Genomic DNA, 18,365 nt, shown 5'->3' on the forward strand with positions numbered 1-18,365 from the left:
TCTCTAAGGTGTTCTTGGGAGAGGCTTCAGCAGCACACAATATGGGTTTACTAAGGGAAGAAGTACAATACATGCTCTTAACGAAAAGCAAAAAAGGGGCATATCATGACCTGTTACTCCTGGACGTGAAGAATGCATTTAATTCTGCGGCTTGGAAAAGGATTATATGCAAATTTAAAAAAAAAAGAAAAAAGGCATATCTTATAAACACAATAATATCATACCTCAGGGACAGGAGGATTATAGTGGAAAAAGACTTGGAAAAACAAATAGGAGACGGAGTGCTTCAAGGCTCAGTCCTTGGACTAATACTATGCAATTTCTTACAAAAACCAACAAAATATCACAGTCTAAACTTCTTGACTCCATAACTCACTCAGTGCAAAAAAAACTAGGTGAAAATATATTCCACAGGATAAAAATACCATAAACCGGGCCGATACGATTGTATCGTTAAAAAGCGATTAAATCAACCCTCCGCCTTTCGAAAGTAGATTGATTGCGACAGCTGATATTCCATAAGTGGTCTTGTTCGACGCGGGAATCACGAGTAAGTGTTTCTGGATCGGACGGCTGTCATCAACCGCATTTTCATTATGTATATTTCTGGACATGTTGATAATACTAGGATAAACTCTTCGTTTTCTGCTAATATGGGGTATATTTGGATTGAAATGTTACACTCGATTAAAATTTATTTGCCTCACTTTAGTATACAGGGGGCTTTAGATATGAAAAAAAGTATTAATTAACATTTTTTGCATCTTTGAGCAGGATTTTAAGGAAGATTATATACTATATTTCTATAGAACAACTTTTTAAAGACACAACTTGTGGTCCACATGTAGTTGTCGTTTCTTGATACACTGATCTAATCTTAGTACTCACTTTAACTTTCATTTTTTTTTAAGTTAAAATACCAAGTTCAATCCCTATCTAGTTTTGTGCTTTGAACTCTAACCTAGAGGTGAAACTTCCGACCTAATATGTCGATTCTTAATTTCATTCATACTACTATTAACTACCAGAGCATCGAACATTTTAGCACGCGATCTCATGCTAAGCCGAAAAAAATTATCATTATTTTGTCTGTAGGGAATTACGCTAATAAATTTAGGCATTGTTGCAAGTCAATTGTATGACAAGTTTTAAAATATTTAAAAATGTTTTCAGTTCCCTATACGTTGCTGCTTAGTTTTTGTAAATCGATCCACTTTTTTTGAAAATATGAAGCTTTGCACAAATCGATTTAACTTTAAAACTTACCATATTAGTCAAGTAAATAGTTAACTGCTCCACCAACCTTAATACAGGCTACCTTTAAACCGTTGTCATACATTCTGCCGTACTGTCGACATTTGCGGTATCTTCGGTTATTTCGTGACATAAGTCAATGATTCGTGCTTGCAGAACTTATGAAATGTCTCAGGTAGAGTACTGTAAACTTTTTTGTGTATCTTTTTATGTATCTCCGCAAAAAAAAATCATGGTACTAAGTCTGATAATCCAGGGGGCCACTCAATTGCACGCTTTTGTCCAATCCAGCATCCTGGAAACATGTGATTTAAATAAGTGTGCACATTTATCGAATAAGGCAGAGGAGGTCCATCTTGTTGGAAAATCAGTTCTTGTTCATTGTATTATTGGGTCGTTCTCCATTATATTTGTTAGAGCTGGATCCATCGCATTTTATAAAATTTCCAGGAAGGAGAAAATGACCTACAGTGGAATTTTCAAGATGAATATAGCCTACAAATTTAACCGAGGTGTTGTGTGTGTTTCGTAAAAGAACCTTGGATTGGCAACAGACCAGTAACGACAATTGTAGTTATTCACTAAACCAAACTAGAAAACTCAACACTCATCCGAAAAAAACGAATTAAATTCAGGAAATTGGGATAAATCCCTCGTTCAGTCATAATTTTGCAAAAGCGTCGACCAATGTCGTCTTCATTTAGCTCTTGCGCTAACCGAATGTTATAAAAATGGAAGTTTGGAACTAACTTAACTTGAAACTAGTTGCCCAAAAATCGAAAAATGTATTTTGACAACTTCGATGCGATTTAGTATCTTTTATTTAAGGAATTCTCAATGAATACTTCGGGGAAATAAATACAGCTGGAATTCAGTTATGTTCTTTTGACTCTGAAACAGATGATCCGTGACTTGAAAGCATATATGAAAACTCTATAATTGTTGCTCTATTTTGTATTGTGCTAAAGAGAGTACTCCTAAAAGTAAATTTGAGCGAATATAAGTATTATTTGCATTATTATTATTTGTCATCTGCTATCAAGTTCATCCCTATCCGGGCTTCAAATTTGAATTTTCTGACTCCCAAAACCCTTCCGAGGGCCAATTTTTACGCGTGTAATAACAATTTTTCGAATATCACTGCCATATTAAATCCACCATTTTATTTTTTGCAATTTTGCGGTTAAATTTCAATTCCCTGACCTCGAACACAAGTATTCAAATTTCCAAATAGCTTCATTTAGATTTCCACTTTTGGTCGGCTTTTAGGCAGTTTCAGATCACTGTGGCAACAGCCGATTGTCTTGTATTTAGCGTAAAGTCCAGTTCAGAGATCTATTAGAATCTTTGATGTGCCGCGAATAGTCTGTGTGCCGGTGTTGCTTGTATTGTCACATGGCATGCATGTTTAAATCGCAAAATTTTATGTGAAAAGAGTCATAAAGTAATATTCTAAGCGATATTTAATCATTTCATTAAATAAATAAATGTTTTATTTTTTTGTTTAATTTATACATTTGATTTGTAAATTTTTACTACAGACACCCACGTACTATTTTGTTAAACGTCTGACCTCAGTCCCAGCCACGCAAGCGTGAAAATTTGCACAGGTCCGGCATTAAAATTTATTTGTATTTAACATTTCATTATTCGGGATTTCTGGGTTTAGTTTTATAAAGTTAGAAATTAAGGATAGTTGATAGCAAGATAATATTTAATTTAAAGATAAGATTTAAGTATGTAAAATCAGATTAACCAAAAATTTTAATTTAATAAGTTTAGTTTTGTCAGTGGGGTGTATATGTATAATAAGTTATGAGAGAATAGGTGGTACAAATTACTTAGGCCCATTTATTCTATGGATTAAGGCATTAAAGATTTACTTTTTGACACAAAAGGGTAAAATATTCTAAAAAAAATCTTCTCGGTAAAATTTTATATATTTCCTTTTTTTGGGTTTTAATTAAGATTTATTTTTATTGGGTGATTATTACTAACAGGGTTTTTAGCTGCCACATTCAATGTCCTTTATTATTTTTTTTTTGAATTTATACATATTATGATATATATTTATCAGGTATCTCTGCAAGGTTGAGACTGAGAAATGTTTGTCCCTTGCAGATAAGGTATCCTTAACCATCTCTATGGTCAGAAGCTCATTGTTTTTGTATTTAGAATACACAACTTCCCTTAGTAATTTGGCAATATCCATGTCAAGTTCCTTTAAATGTCCTGCATCTTTCCTTTTTTTTCTGCCTTTAACCCCTTGCTTGCCCCTTGGATTTTAGTCCGCGGTCAATTTTTTGATATTATTTTCTTTTTAAAAATTGGCATTTTCGAAAGAAAAATAAAAAATAGTGTAAAACATGGGGTTTTACGTAAGGGAAGTTGGGGCAAGATCGCACGGAATATAGATTAGTTAAAATTTACCTGATCACAGTATCGTAAAATGATTTTAAAAATAAGTCACAATCTACAGGTTTCAACTTTAATATGTAAGCAAAGAGTTCGCTGGGTGGAACTTAATACTTGTTAATAGGAAAAATTATAAAAAAATAAAATTAAAAAAATACAGTAGTTCGAACTTCCCCGGGGGGAAGGGAAAGGTCGGACAACTTGTTAAGTTATAATATAAGTCTATAAAGAACACCCTCGGGGTAACATCGAATTCCGAACAAGCCCCTGGCAAATTTCTTCCTATTTAAACCGTACATTTATAGTCGTATAATTTTTGTATGTGTTCGATCTTACCCCGTATTTAAATAAAAACAGCCCTATAAAACTAGAATACAGTAGCAATCTTTATTTTTAGAAAAAATACAAAGTTAAAATGTTAAGCAATATTTAATCCGCTAAAATCTACGTTAAATTCGAAATGATTTTCCTCATCCTGTAGAGGGTCCGGTAAGAACATTTCTATGTTTTCATAGATTATAGTGTCAATATCGTCAGTTTTAGGCCAAACAAATTTTTTGAGTTCTTCTTTAAATCTTAAAAACTTCACAACACATTCGCGCTGAACTTTGTTTATTTCTACGATTTTTTCCGCATAATATTTTATAGTCTTCTTGCTACAATATTTGACTAATATCCAAGCATTTAATTTAAAGTTTTCCAATTCATCTCTCTGTTATTCGTCAAGGAAATCTAAATCGTTATCAGACTCTTCGTACAATGGTTCTATACTACTTTCGCTGCTAGTGCTTTCTGAGCTTCCACACTTTTGGTTTCTAGGCTTCTTAGTTGTTTGTGTTGGGCACTTCGTGCTGCATTCTAACATCTGATCTACATCTCTATGCGTGATAACTTCAGCACCAGTTGCAACACGTCTTTTTTTTCTGATTTTAGCATTTATGGGATTCTGTTTCACGGTTGCAAGTAGGAGGTCTTCAAAAGAAACATTTGTTGGTCCAGACTGTCCCTCAGATATTTCCCCATCAGTCGTGATTTTAGGTGAAACTGACTGCTTGGCCCTCATCTACTATATCCCTGCCCAGAATGTCATTAATACCATTCGCTTTGTCAGTTACGCCTACACCGGCATTCTTTATATTTTCAAACTTTTTTAATGCCTCAGGATGGTATTTTTCTTTTGGAATAACTGTCGGATTAAAAGGATATATTCCACTTTTCTTAAATCCATTTTGAATAACAATTGGGCTTATGTTATTCCATATTTTCCGCACTTTTTCGGAAAATATTTTCTTTGGCAATTTAACGCCTTGATTCTGTTTTTGCCAAGTAACTAGTTCTTGGTCCCAAGATGTTTTAAATGACCTAAATATAGCAAGGTCAAGGGCGGAAGCTTTAAAATAGTTATACTATTTTCCTGTGCAAGGGTTACTACCCTATTATCTACGTGCGTACTGTGTCCATCATATATAAGTAAAATCGGTCGTAGCCCACCCAGTGCAGGAATAAACGTTTTCTTAATGAAGTTAACAAAAATGTCAGTCTCCATCCAACCATTACTGCTAGCAGCGTATGCTACATCTGTTTCGCCGTCTCGATCTGCCATCCACTGGTCCCATACATTCTTGCCCTTAAAGACAATTAAAGGGGGCGCTTTGTCACCAACAGCATTCACAGCAGACAAAATTGTAACGTTCTCTCTTCCGGGATCACTGGTAACACGGGAACAAGCTACACCTCTTGCACCAACTACCTTTGTTTTAGATGGATCTATAGACAAACTCGTCTCATCTAAATTCCAAATTTGCTGTGAAAGATCATTTAATTTTAAGTCTTTAATTAAAAACTGTCTCTAATAGGCTAAAATACTCGTTGATTATAAAAGGATTGGTCATTTCCTTTCTCGAATATTCCACCGCCTGGGGCTTTTTAATCGAAAGTTTATGTCGTTGTTTAAAATTAATAAACCAGTCGGCACCTGGCATATTATTTTTAAAAGGAGTCTTAATGTTATTTTTTGTTACGTACTCAGCTACAATAAACAAAACTTCCTTTCTTGAGAGACCAAACCCCCATTTCTCAAGTGTTTTAAGACCATTTGCCAAAATCCTTTCATGTTCTAAGGAAATTGCCAAGTCCCTTCCCAGCGTTTGGCTTTTTAACCCATTTGGGTTCCTTTAGAATGATCATGCAGTGTTGATTTTGGGATGTGATTTTTTTTATGCACCGTGGAGGGTTATTAATCCCCCTTCTAATTCATTAATGGCTCTCGCAAGGTCCTCCTTGGTGTACTTTTTCCCCCTGTCGGATTTTCTTACATATTTTCTAACCATCGTCAGACCTGTAACAAAAAATCAATGCTGTAGATGTATTGGGACAAGATCGGAAAAAGTTATTCGAACTTGCCCCTTACTTCTATATACGGGGAAAGATCGAACCAACTCATAATAACACTCCTAACTGAGGTTATGATTTACTAATCCAAACAGTTTATAAAGATAGACCATTCACAACAGAGATTACCTATATAATGTTAATAACTTACCTTTTGAAGCAAAGTTTGGCGAAGGGGGTAAGTTCGAATACACAAAATAAACCAAAAAAACACAAAACTGTATGTAGTTTACACGAAACACCTTAAAACAAAACGTTGTCTTGTCGAGCACTGCGTGCTATTGTTTGTTTCACGCGGAGAATGATTCCCGCGCTGTTGCCACAACAATATGACTTTTGGAGGCTGCGTTCGGACTTGCCCCTTGTCCGATCATACCCCAACTTACCTTAAATTTAAAATGATTTCATAGATAAATTATATAAAATTTTGGCATTTAAACATTTATATCATGCGATAATAAATACGACATAGGCGCACGGACTATTTACTGCGGCATCTACAACACATCAAAGATTCTAATAGATCTCTGAACTGGACTTTACTATCCATTGAATTTTGCCCCAATACTGCTATTTCCGTAGGTTCATTTTTTTGGAAATTAAACTCGGCAATTCAATAGCACCATTTATTAAACCAAAGGTATAACCGTCTACTAAATGTTATTAGTGCTATTTTTACAAGAGGACCTCATGGTCACAAAAAAAGCATAACCTTACAGTTTTCTGAAACTAACCGAATAGAATTGACAGTTCCCGCCATCCATTATTAAACTGAAATCTAATATAACTCTTTCTGTTTGTCTTATTAGTGTGAACTGCAGACTTCCTACATCTGCAGATAACACATTTAGTACAGGATTTATGAGCGTCATCTTTCTGTTATAAACGGAACCTGTTTCGCGAAATTTCACCACCAATTTGTGGCGAAACAATTTTCACTTGTTTGTCAGCATGCCGTTGGTTAAATGGCTTCGTTGAGCTAAAATTTGTGTTTTGAAAAAAAGCTTAATAAATTCCATTCTTTTTTGCAATTGAGTACAAATTTAAAAGATTGAATAATTTTCAAACACTTCAATTATAAGTCACAAAATAACTAACTGGCCTAATGTGATCTAAATGTGAAGCACGACTCGATAAATGTTTGTTAACTAAAATAAGCCTAAATTATTCGTGAATCCACAAAAACAGTACATTGTTTTAATGGAATTTTGTCTCACTAGTAAGTTTTGAAGTACAATTAAAGCGGTTTTTAGATTTTCCTTCACGTATTGTTGGTATTTCAATGCTCCATATTTTCAAAAACTACGCAGCAGCGTATCGACCATTAAAAGTACTTACTTGAAGGAAGTACCTCCATTTATCCCCCACTCCCTTTTAAAAAACATAGTCAAAATTTATCCATTTTAGAAAAAAACTTATAAACTTATATTATATAAACACGTATTTTTGGATCTGAAAAGTTCCTACCCACCCGTTTTCGATGGGTCACTCTGTATAATTATATATATTGGATATGTTTTCATTTTTGAACTCCCCTGATTTAGTCATCCCTGCCCTTTCCCTTTGTCTTCAGTGTACTTTTAAATTGTTTTTTTTTCTAATTTAAGCTGTCACAAGTCAAAATGTGATGTATTATTATACAGGGTGTCCATTTATAAACTGACACATTTTAACTGCTTATAAGTCGAGAACGAAAAATAACAACATTGTGCGGTTTTCACAGAACTTCATCAATATTTTTAAAGTTTTTTTTGACAGTGTTGCCAAGTTTCAAAATTTGCCTGAAATAGGAGGAAAAAAATTCATGATTTTCAAAGGCCGATTTCTCAAAAATTTTAAATGTAACACCCTGTACTTTTTAATTTCACATAAAAGCCTGTTAAATCCCCTTTCCGAAAATGTATAAATTGTCTTAAATTCATTATTTTTTTTTACAGAGCCAATTTTAGTAAATTTTGCTAGAATACATATTCGGTGATTGATGAACATTTTCTGGTAATAGCCCTATGTATCGCTTTAGCATCATCATAATTAAATAATTTGCGCTATTGCTATGTCTATAAAGAGTATTTATTCTATGTATTAAATTACAACATTTTTAACAACAAACAATTGAAGAAATTAATTTTAATTTATAGCTAATAAATTAGCTGCTGAATATGACCCCCATTTTGCGCGGAACACAAATGTAGACGGAGAAATAAGTTGCCGAAGGCGTTTTGTAGCATTCGCGGTGTAATTTGGTTAAAAACGTTTACTATGTTGTTGCGCAGTTCATCCAAATTTCTTGGGGTTGGACTGTAGCAACGGTCTTTTACATATCCCTATATATAAAAATCTGGAATGGTTAGATCGGGAGAATAAGGTGCCCACTCGATTGGACCTGCTCGCCCTATCCATCTGTTTCCAAAAGTAATATCTAAGGAATCCCTTGCGACCCTGGAGAAGTGTGGTGGTGCGCCATCTTGCTGGAAGTAGACCGTGTCTAAAATTCAATCCTGCTGAAGTTGAGGATAAAAAATTTTTTCCAACATATCGGTGTAATTGTTTCCATTCACTGTTGCTTCTTGAAAAAAAATGGCCCGTAAATTTTAGATTTCGATACTGCACGCCAAACGTTCAGCTTAGAAGAATCTCTTTCAAATTCGTTATACACTCGAGGATTTTCATCTCCCCAAATTCGGCAGTTATGCTTATTTACTCGACCACTGATGTGAAATGTAGCCTCATCAGACATTAATAAATTGGTATCCGGCTCATTTCAAAAAAGATCTAGTAGTGTTTCGCACATTAAATATCTTTTTTCAAGGGCGCGATTTTCTATTTTTTGGAAAGCTTGAATTTTGTAGGGTTTAAACTTAATTATTTTTACAATTTTATGTACTTTACTTTTTGACATATTTGTCGTTTGAGCTATCTTCCTAATAGATATTTGGTTATTGTTTAAGGACAACACTTCTTTTACCAGCAAAATATCATCCAACAGATTATCTTGTGCATTTAGGTTTGTTCTAACTTTTCTTTTAACTGTTCCCTCCTGGGAAAATTGGCGTACCCAATGAAGTATAGAATTGCGTGAAGGTGGAGCCCTTTCAAAAATCAGCCTAAATCTTCTTCTCGTCTGCGTAACTGATTTGCATTCACTAAATAATAACACGTGCCTTTTCCCGGGTGGTAAACATATTTAAACCTTTCAAAATCTTTAAAAAATGCAAAAATACACATAGAAATCAGATTATTGGGACTGCCCAACGAATGACGTTAAAAAGATTTGACAGAAGTTGAAGCCCACAAAATGAATTGTGCAACTCACAGCCTCCTTGATAAGCTACAATTGTTATTGTTGTCACTTGATACCGAGAATGTTATTTAATATGTATTTATTGTAGGAAAATTTTCAAAAAGGTGTCATTTACTAAAATTGGCTCTGTAAAAAAAAATAATGAATTTAAGACAATTTATATATTTTCGGAAAGGGGATTTAACAGGCTTTTATGTGAAATTAAAAAGTACAGGGTGTTACATTTAAAATTTTTGAGAAATCGGCCTTTGAAAATCATGAATGATTTTTTCCTCCTATTTCAGACAAATTTTGAAATTTGGCAACACTGTCAAAAAAAACTTTAAAAATATTGATGAAGTTCAGTGAAAACCGCACATTGTTGTCATTTTTCGTTCTCGACTTATAAGCAATTAAAATGTGTCAGTTTATAAATGGACACCCTGTATATGCAGTATGTAAAAAGTAATATCATATTATTTTTATTATATTATCCCACCATAGTCAAATTAATTAAAAAGATAAACAAATTGTAATGACTTTATTTTTGCAGTCTCAAATAAGTGAACAAAAAAAAGATAAAATTTATTTATTTACATGTATGTAAAGGGACTCTTGGTCAATCTGCTATTAAAATTGCCTAATTTTTATAGCCTCTATAACAGGATATAGACCTTTGTGAAATGAGTGGATTTGGTTTGTTTTGGTTGGTGATATTACAATTTTTGATTTATTTTATTAGTGGAATATTTTTTTTCTTTTTCTATTTTTTAGTTTAATTGTTTTGTTTCATTTTTATTTTGGGAGTATTTTAGCATTTAGGTTATGTATAATGTTGCAGGGGTGGCGATGGTGGTGGGCACCGGGAAAGGGGCCTATTTAAGGTATTTGGATCATGGCTAATAATCATTGCGGTCCGCAGGTGTTGAATGTCGATGAGGGTGTGGAAGTATGCCTACAAGATTTCTCTGAAAATTTGTCGGTGGGTCATTTGAATATCAGATCCATAAATACGGGCTTTGACCGTTGATGAGTTTTCATGCTATCTTTCTCAATATCCATTTGATTTCTTTTGCATTACGGAAACGTGGCTTGATAAGAGCGCAAGCACTAGATGCTTTGATCCGCCAGGTTATAAACTTATAAGACAAGACAGGAGGAACGTGGTGGTGGAATAGGGCTCTATGTAAAAAACTCTCTAAACGTTAGTATACTACCTTTAACATTTGATAGCTTCGAGGTTTCAGGAATAACTTTTGAAATAAGAGAAACATCGTTTGCGTTAATTACTATATATCGTCCTCCATCTAGTAGTATACCAAGATTCCTAGATAACCTGGAAGACTTACTTGGTTTAACTCTAAATTTTGATCATGTTATTATGACAGGCGATTTTAATATTGATTTTTTAAAAGAGCACGCGCATTCAAGTAGGCTTAAACAAATTTTCGAATATTTTAATTTATCTCAACGTATATCAGAGCCAACAAGATTGAATATGGCAACTGGAAATGCAAGTCTTATTGACTACATCATAAGCAGCGATAGTTTGATTTCTTTGAAGTCACTATCAGTGCCCATCTCAGATACCATATCAGACCATAATATCATTTTTTCGATTTTTAAATTTGAGAATATAAAGGCGATAGGAAAACATATTTCGTTTCGAGATTATAACGCAATAAACATCGAAAATTTTTATAATGATGGGGAACTTATTCCCTGGCACGAGATGTACTGCATGACTGATATTAATGAAAAAGTTGACTTTTTTAACAGAAATATTTTGACAATCCTAAATAGGCATGCACCTATTAAAACTAAAAAAATCAAGGAAAACCCGTTTTGTCCTTGGATAACACAAAATATAAAAACTTTAATGAAACTTAGGGACCGTGCGCATAAAAAAATTTAAAAATTAAATGTCCAGCGCATTTGCAGTATTATAGAGAACTAAGAAATTATACAAAACACGCAATCATTAGAGAAAAAATTACTTTTTTTAATCAACTGTCAGATAAAAAAGGAAAGGATTTTTGGAGAGCAGCAGACAAACTTCATCTAACAAGAAATAAAAATCAAAATATTATACCAACTAACCTATTAAATCCAACCGAAATTCATAAATTTTTTAATAGTATTAATGCCCTTCCGGATACAGTAAGTAGAGAAGCAATAGATTACTATAAAAATAATATAGCTTGTAATGAAGTGTCAGCATTTCAGCTTCTTGAATACTCTAATTTAACTAAAATAATCTCTTCAATAAAATCTAATGCAGTGGGAATTGATGGTATCTCAATCAAGGACATTAAACTTTGTTCTCAATTTTGCTTAAACCCGTTATTACATATAATTAGTGAGTGCATACTTAAGCAAAAATATCCAAATTTATGGAAAAAAGCAATAATCAAACCTATTGCAAAAAATTCAGTATCTAAAGAATACAAGGAGACAAGACTAATCAGTATATTGCCTGCAGTGTCCAAAGTCTTTGAAAAACATATTTATAACCAGATTTCCAATTTTGTTGAAGCTTATAATTTAATTCCCGATTTCCAGTCAGGATTTAGAAAGAATTTTAGCACGTCAACATGCTTAGTTAAAATATTAAATGATGTAAGAGTGAATCAAGAGCAAAATCAAGCGACATGTGTGGCCCTGCTCGACTTTAGTAAAGCTTTCGACACACTTTACCACGAAATGTTGTTGGCTAAACTAAGGTATTTTGGAATCTCTGAATATGGTATTAACTTCTTTAAAGAATATCTATATAATCGTGAAAGTTGTGTTATGATAGTCCAACGGTTAGAAAAACAATATTCAGAGTTTAGTTTAAACAAATCAAGGCGTACCTCATGGTTCTATACTATCACCCTTACTTTTTTCACTCTACGTGGCAGACATGTATAACACTGTAAAACATTCCACATTATAGCAGTATGCTGACGACTCACAACTGTATATTCCTGTTTCTATTGAAGATATGAATAATAATTCATTTCAGCATAAGTTTCAGTTTGATTTAATGAATCTAGAAAACTACTCAAAAATCACAACCTCAAATTAAATGCTGAAAAATCCAAAATTCTTTTGGTGTGTTCGGATAATAATTTAAAAAATGGCGAAATTTTGAAAATCGGATAAATATTCATATAAATAACACTCCAGTTCCAATTGTCCCAGAGGCAAAAAATTTGGGTATCATATTTGACAATTGTCTTTCTTTTGAACCCCATGTAAAAAACATAATTCTCTTTACGTCTGAAAAACCTTTTTAAATTTAAACGGAACTTGTCCACAAAACAAAAATATTTACTTTGTGAAAGCCTTGTTTTATCTTTGTTCGATTACGGTGATGTGGTATATGGTGGCTCTTTACGTTCAAGTACCAAAAACGCAATTCAAAAAATTCAAAATTCCTGTATGCGATTTGCCTATAATAGCCCATATAGAAACCATATAACGCCATATTTTAATGACAAAAATTTATTAAATATGACAAACAGACGAAAGCATCATATGTTTAACTTTATTTATCGGATTATAAAGGAAGGCCAACCGGCTAACTTACGAGATGAATTTTTGAATTTTGAGCATGAACACATGACGCGAAACAATGATATTTTTCTATGGCGTCATAGAACCGCATCATTTCAGCGCTCTTTTAAATTTGCGGGGGTTAAAATGTGGAATAGTACATCCAGCATTAAACAACTATCTTTAAACATATTTTCTAAAAAAATCAAATCACAGTTGCTAGTTGAACAAAGAATAGGTTAATTAACATCAGATACAAATTAAAAAAAAAACATTAATAATTGTCATTTGTTGAAAATTGTCTTTACCCCTTGTGGACATCGACATTTTGCATTTTTGCTTTTTTTTAGGGTCTTAAATATTGGGCGTTACCCTCCTTGGTTCTTTTATCTGCTGCCGCATCCGCCGCTCTCCCGTTTTGGATTAATTTTCTTTATTATTTTCTTTATTATTATTATTATTGTTTGTTTCTTTTTGATTTATTTGATATAAATTAATTATTTTTAAGGGTTATTTTGTCTGTACCAACAGATTAACCGTTTTTATAATCGAGAATAATTAATCCCTTTTGTCAAAATTTTAATTAGATTTATAACTGTATTTTATAATGTTATATATTGGCAAATAAAGCATTTGAATTTAAATTTGAACGTATTAAGAAATACCTCTCGAATGGTTTAAGTCATATATTGATAATAGCAGTCGGAGTGTAAGGGTTGACGACGTCTTCTTGTAAGCCGATAGAATGTGGGGTACTCAAGATTCACTTCTGGAGCCTATTTTGTTTCTACTGTTTATAAATCACACCGCTAGTCTGGATATCAGCGGTAAAAATCTGTCATTTTGCAGACGATCGAAGTTTTACTTGGAACAACCCGGATATTAAGGAGCTATATAGAATCATATCAAATTACTTAGACATTAAATCTTCCGGGCCTTAGCGTTTCTAAACTAAAGTCTAGTTATACAAAAATACGTTGAAACCTTGTGTACTTCATAACACCAGTTTAGCCGTCGTAAAATCTTTTCAGTTTTTGGTACTTATTATAGATAAGTCCTTAAAATGGGACTTGCACATCGATGCAAATCCCTATCTATAAAAAGTAAGCTTTTCATCAAGCTCTTTCTCTTTTTATTGAATGTATTTATGTATATAAATTTTGTTTTGTTTTTATGAGCATGATGCTTGTTATTTGTGTATTATATGTCTAGATTTTAGGATGGTAAAAATGGCCGTAGGTTAAGGGTTTTTATTCTTAGGGCAGTTAGGTTGACTATGTTGTATTCTCAAATATTTACTGAATTTCTCAGTTTTAGTTGATGTGACTATGAAGTTGATTTTTTAACTGACCTTAGCTTTTAAAAAAGAACATAGGTAGTAAGTTTTTTTTTGGGAAGTATTAAAAGTGAACTATTACGCAGAAGAGGAAAGTCTTCACGGCAATCATTCCATTATGAAAATATATTCAAATAAAGAAGTATTACGTGGTTAATTAATGATTATTTTTTTCAGTTTATGTGGCTTCTTTTACCAACATCACGATCACACGCTGCCCTCAGCAGAAGAAAACAACAATCATTTGAAGCACGATGACGTCATGTACCACCATTTCTCAAAACCGTCTCCGTGGTCTGCCCTCAATGCAGACGGCCGATCACCGAGAAACTTGGGGCAAAAAAGTCGATTTTCTTTTGTCAGTCATCGGATTTGCCGTTGACTTGGCTAATGTTTGGAGGTTTCCTTATTTATGCTTTAAAAATGGAGGGGGTAAGTATTAAACACACTTTTACTTTATCATACACTATTTTTATTATAACACCTTCAGACGAATTGTCTCTTATTGCGATCTTTGTGGTTATATTAAGTTTATCTTCATAATCATCAGCAAATTTAACATCTATGTGGAAAAGCATTTATCAATTCTGTAATATAAGATCACTTTTGTTCATGCATTTTGACTAATCAAGTTTTTTGTAGACTCTTACCTGTAGCAACATTCAAACAAGATATAATTCTTAAAAGATCTTTTTGAAGAAGAAGAAGGGGAATTTGTCAATTAATAGAGTCCCTCTAATATTTTCTGTACTAGTATTCTGGACAACTTATGATATTGCTGGTATTGTAACATCTTTATCTAGGTTTTCTAGATTCAAAACCACTTTCCAAAGTATTTATTTGCATTGTCTGTGTTGTTTGAAAAGCTGTCACATAATCTAATTTAACAACCAAAGGATTCGAAATATTTTTATGGCGAATCATCCTTATAAGTTGTTATTACCCACATCTCGAATCTATTAATTTAGCTGTTTTGAAAGATTAACTGTTTAGCAAATTTATAAGGTTAGTGTGTCCTGGATTTTAATTATGCCTGAAATGATGCTGTGGATTGGTCTTACCATATCTCATCTTTAGGTTAAGCAGCAATACGTCATACTGAGAGAGCACCATTTTTAGTATTTTGGTAGCTTCACCTCAAAGGTACATAGATAGACTGCTTTCATTCGTTACCTTGCTTTCCCTTGACTTTGACATTCTTGTCTCAATTCTTCTTAAATGGTTGCTTTGAAGGTGACCTTAAAACTATGGTTATTTTCTGGAAACGGGAATATTTTTAGCAACTGATTTGGAAACTTATAATTTTTTGCAGAAAGTATAAAAGGATGTTTGTATAGATTCTGAATCTGTCTGGAGATCTTCAACCTGCTATCCAGTATTATCTTTTTTAAAAATAGTATGCATAGTAAAGATGTAGTGAATTAATTAATGTTCTCTGTACATTTTCCTCTGGTCCAGAGGGTATTCCAGTGGCTTTGGAAAAAAGTGTTACAACTATGTACAAACCTCCACATATTATCATCAGTCTCAATCTTTATTTTATAAACCTATCGGAAGAAGAGCCTCAGTTTCATCTTCAAATTGGCCAACTAAAATGATTTAAAAACCCAAAAATTTTGACATTAGACAATACTGAAAGTATTTTTTAAAATAGCAGCATGCTTAGAACATTCAAAGACTAGAATTAGTAAAAACAACTTTGTTTGAGTTCAACATGTGCTCACGGGCAAGGGGGGTGTTTTGTTCACAAATATATTCACCGATTCTGTGTTGCCAAGTTTACACACGTTTTCAAAAGAGGAAATTTTCAGCTATATATTAACACATATAATAATATCAATTTAACTTATTGCTTTTTTGGATTTTGGACTATAAGTAAAAAGGAGAAATATATATACCTTATTCCAAGCGCAAAAATAACATCGTCAAAGCAAAAAAAAGTTATTCCTAAAACTGCTTCTAAAAAAATTGGAATCGTGCCGCACCATCAGCAAAAACTTTTTCATAAGTAAATTCCGATACTGTCATAACATTATATTAAGGGAGAACCGTCATCATAAACGCAGAATAGGGGATCATAGAAAAAATCTATAATATTTATCAAATATTTAATTTCAATAAAAATGCTTTTTATTAGATAGGTACCTTTACTCTAATGAATTATGTAAAAACGCATAAAGAGTTCATAAACGGTAATATTGTTTATAATTTAAAGCATAATCTATAATTAATAAATATTTATCATGTAAAAATTTTTTGACGACGTCACTGGTAAAAATTCCTTGTGTCGGTGAAATCAAGAATGCGATCGAGCGGCGTTGCAATGTTGTTGCCTTTTTCTCTAATACACGTTATCTGCATTCATGTAACTTTGAATATTGACTTCTTTATAGACTTATCGTTTCATATGTTATTTTAAAAAAATGCTTCATATTTTATTAAACAGGAACAGTAGTATTGTTTTCTGCCTGTCAACATGAGTGACAATTTTTTATGAGATTATAAAGTGTTTTTTTTGCCATTTCTACATAAGCATTTGGCAACATCAGAGATGTTCAAACAAAAGCAAATAATTACCAATAATATCTGAATATTTTTGAGAACAAACTTCAGGTTGACATAGTTGAAGAGCGATTTTTTAGAGGCATTTATTTCTGTTATTTTTTTCCAAAATTCTCAAGTTATGAATCTCTTTCTTTTTGTTCATTTTCCAGATCTGTTTTTAAATCATTACGTCTTCTTTCATGCTTTTTTTCATCAGCTCCTCTTATTTACTACTTATGGACTCACCTTTGAAAGACTTATAAAGACTATATTAGGTGGAATGATTGGTGTATAGATGCCTGGTTTATTTAGATGATGTTATTACCTTAGGAAAACAATTTAAACAACTTCGGCTATAAAAAATAGCCAATAACCTGTGACAAACATCAATTATTTAGAGCATTGCGCAAAACTTACATATACACCAGACATCTCCTTAATCTACTATAAAGAATTACAGTATTCGAAATCCTGTTTCATCAGATTACCATGCATATCACATGAAGCATCTGTACTCTGGTACTTCCAATGTATCTCTCCGTGTTAATAGTTGACCGTTGGTTCCCTGCCTTCATATTTAGTAGTAATAGGCAATGGGTCAGAACGCGAAATAAGCGAAATATTTTGGTTTATCTCTCGTAAGCTATTACCGGACTTTTGCAAATATCCAGATTTTAGGGATCCGTAAAGTCAGGCATTTGATTTGATGCCTGTATTTTATTTATTTTATACTGGAATTGGTGGTGTAGATTTTTGATTTTATTAAGAGAGAACAAACACAATTTTTAAATTTTAAGAAAAGGCCTATTTAGCTCGATTATTCCTAAATGTTCGACTAAATTAGACGTATAGACTGGACAAGGTAAATTATTTTTGTGTGAAGCTTGAAAAATGTCTTTCAATAAACCAATCAGATATTGCGGAGCTATTTGCGGTTATTTTAGGAGGTCTTCTAAGAACACATAGAATTTTAATGAGACACTCACTGAAATCTATAATTTCAAGAGTTTTTATCTTTTTAGCATTTTTTCCCAATAACCAAAAGCATGTTATGCAGTAAGGATGCCTTTTTACTGCCTAAAGTTTAGCTGGTCATTTCTCCGTTCAAGAAATTGGAAACTGCAGTTAAAAGTACAAACTAATCAAAGAAACTGCAATTCTTGTTCTGTCAACATTTACGGTTCCTACCGACTGCGCTAATTTTACTTTCCAGCAATTTGGAGAAATTACATCTTTTTTTGTAATTGATAATAGATCTTCATACTTGTGGAGAGTCCATTTCTTCCTTTATAGGGAAAAATTCCGATTATATTATTGGCGCAATGCTCAATTATGCCAGGGTGACCATAGTTACTGCAAGTAAACCGGAGTATTTGCTAACAATTCGCATTGTTAGTCTATTCTAGAGCAAACCCAGAAGACAGAGGTTTCTTCCGATGTTCCACTACTTTCGCCAATGCAGTTATAGTCGCCTTCGCTCTTATCGCGCGGGTTCAAAGGTCACCACGTAATATGAATCAAATTGAAAAATGAGTGGCTGCCAAAATGTTATTTCCTTGAGAGTTTGACAATACATTGAACGCCGTCACGTGACATACTAAAGTC

At 32.9% G+C, this 18,365-nt stretch overlaps 1 protein-coding gene across 1 annotated transcript in view; it reads left to right on the forward strand.

Moving 5' to 3' along the window:
* Positions 1-18,365, forward strand: part of LOC126746547 (sodium-dependent dopamine transporter) — a 98,587-nt gene that overhangs the window by 7,310 nt on the left and 72,912 nt on the right. The window contains exon 2 of the mRNA XM_050454855.1: positions 14,394-14,648. Coding sequence (XP_050310812.1) covers positions 14,471-14,648 — 178 coding nt within the window. The 5' untranslated portion in view covers positions 14,394-14,470. The remainder of the gene's footprint in view (positions 1-14,393; positions 14,649-18,365) is intronic.

The sequence above is a fragment of the Anthonomus grandis genome, chromosome 17 (genome assembly GCF_022605725.1).
Source record: "Anthonomus grandis grandis chromosome 17, icAntGran1.3, whole genome shotgun sequence".
Classification (NCBI taxonomy): Eukaryota; Metazoa; Arthropoda; class Insecta; order Coleoptera; family Curculionidae; genus Anthonomus; species Anthonomus grandis.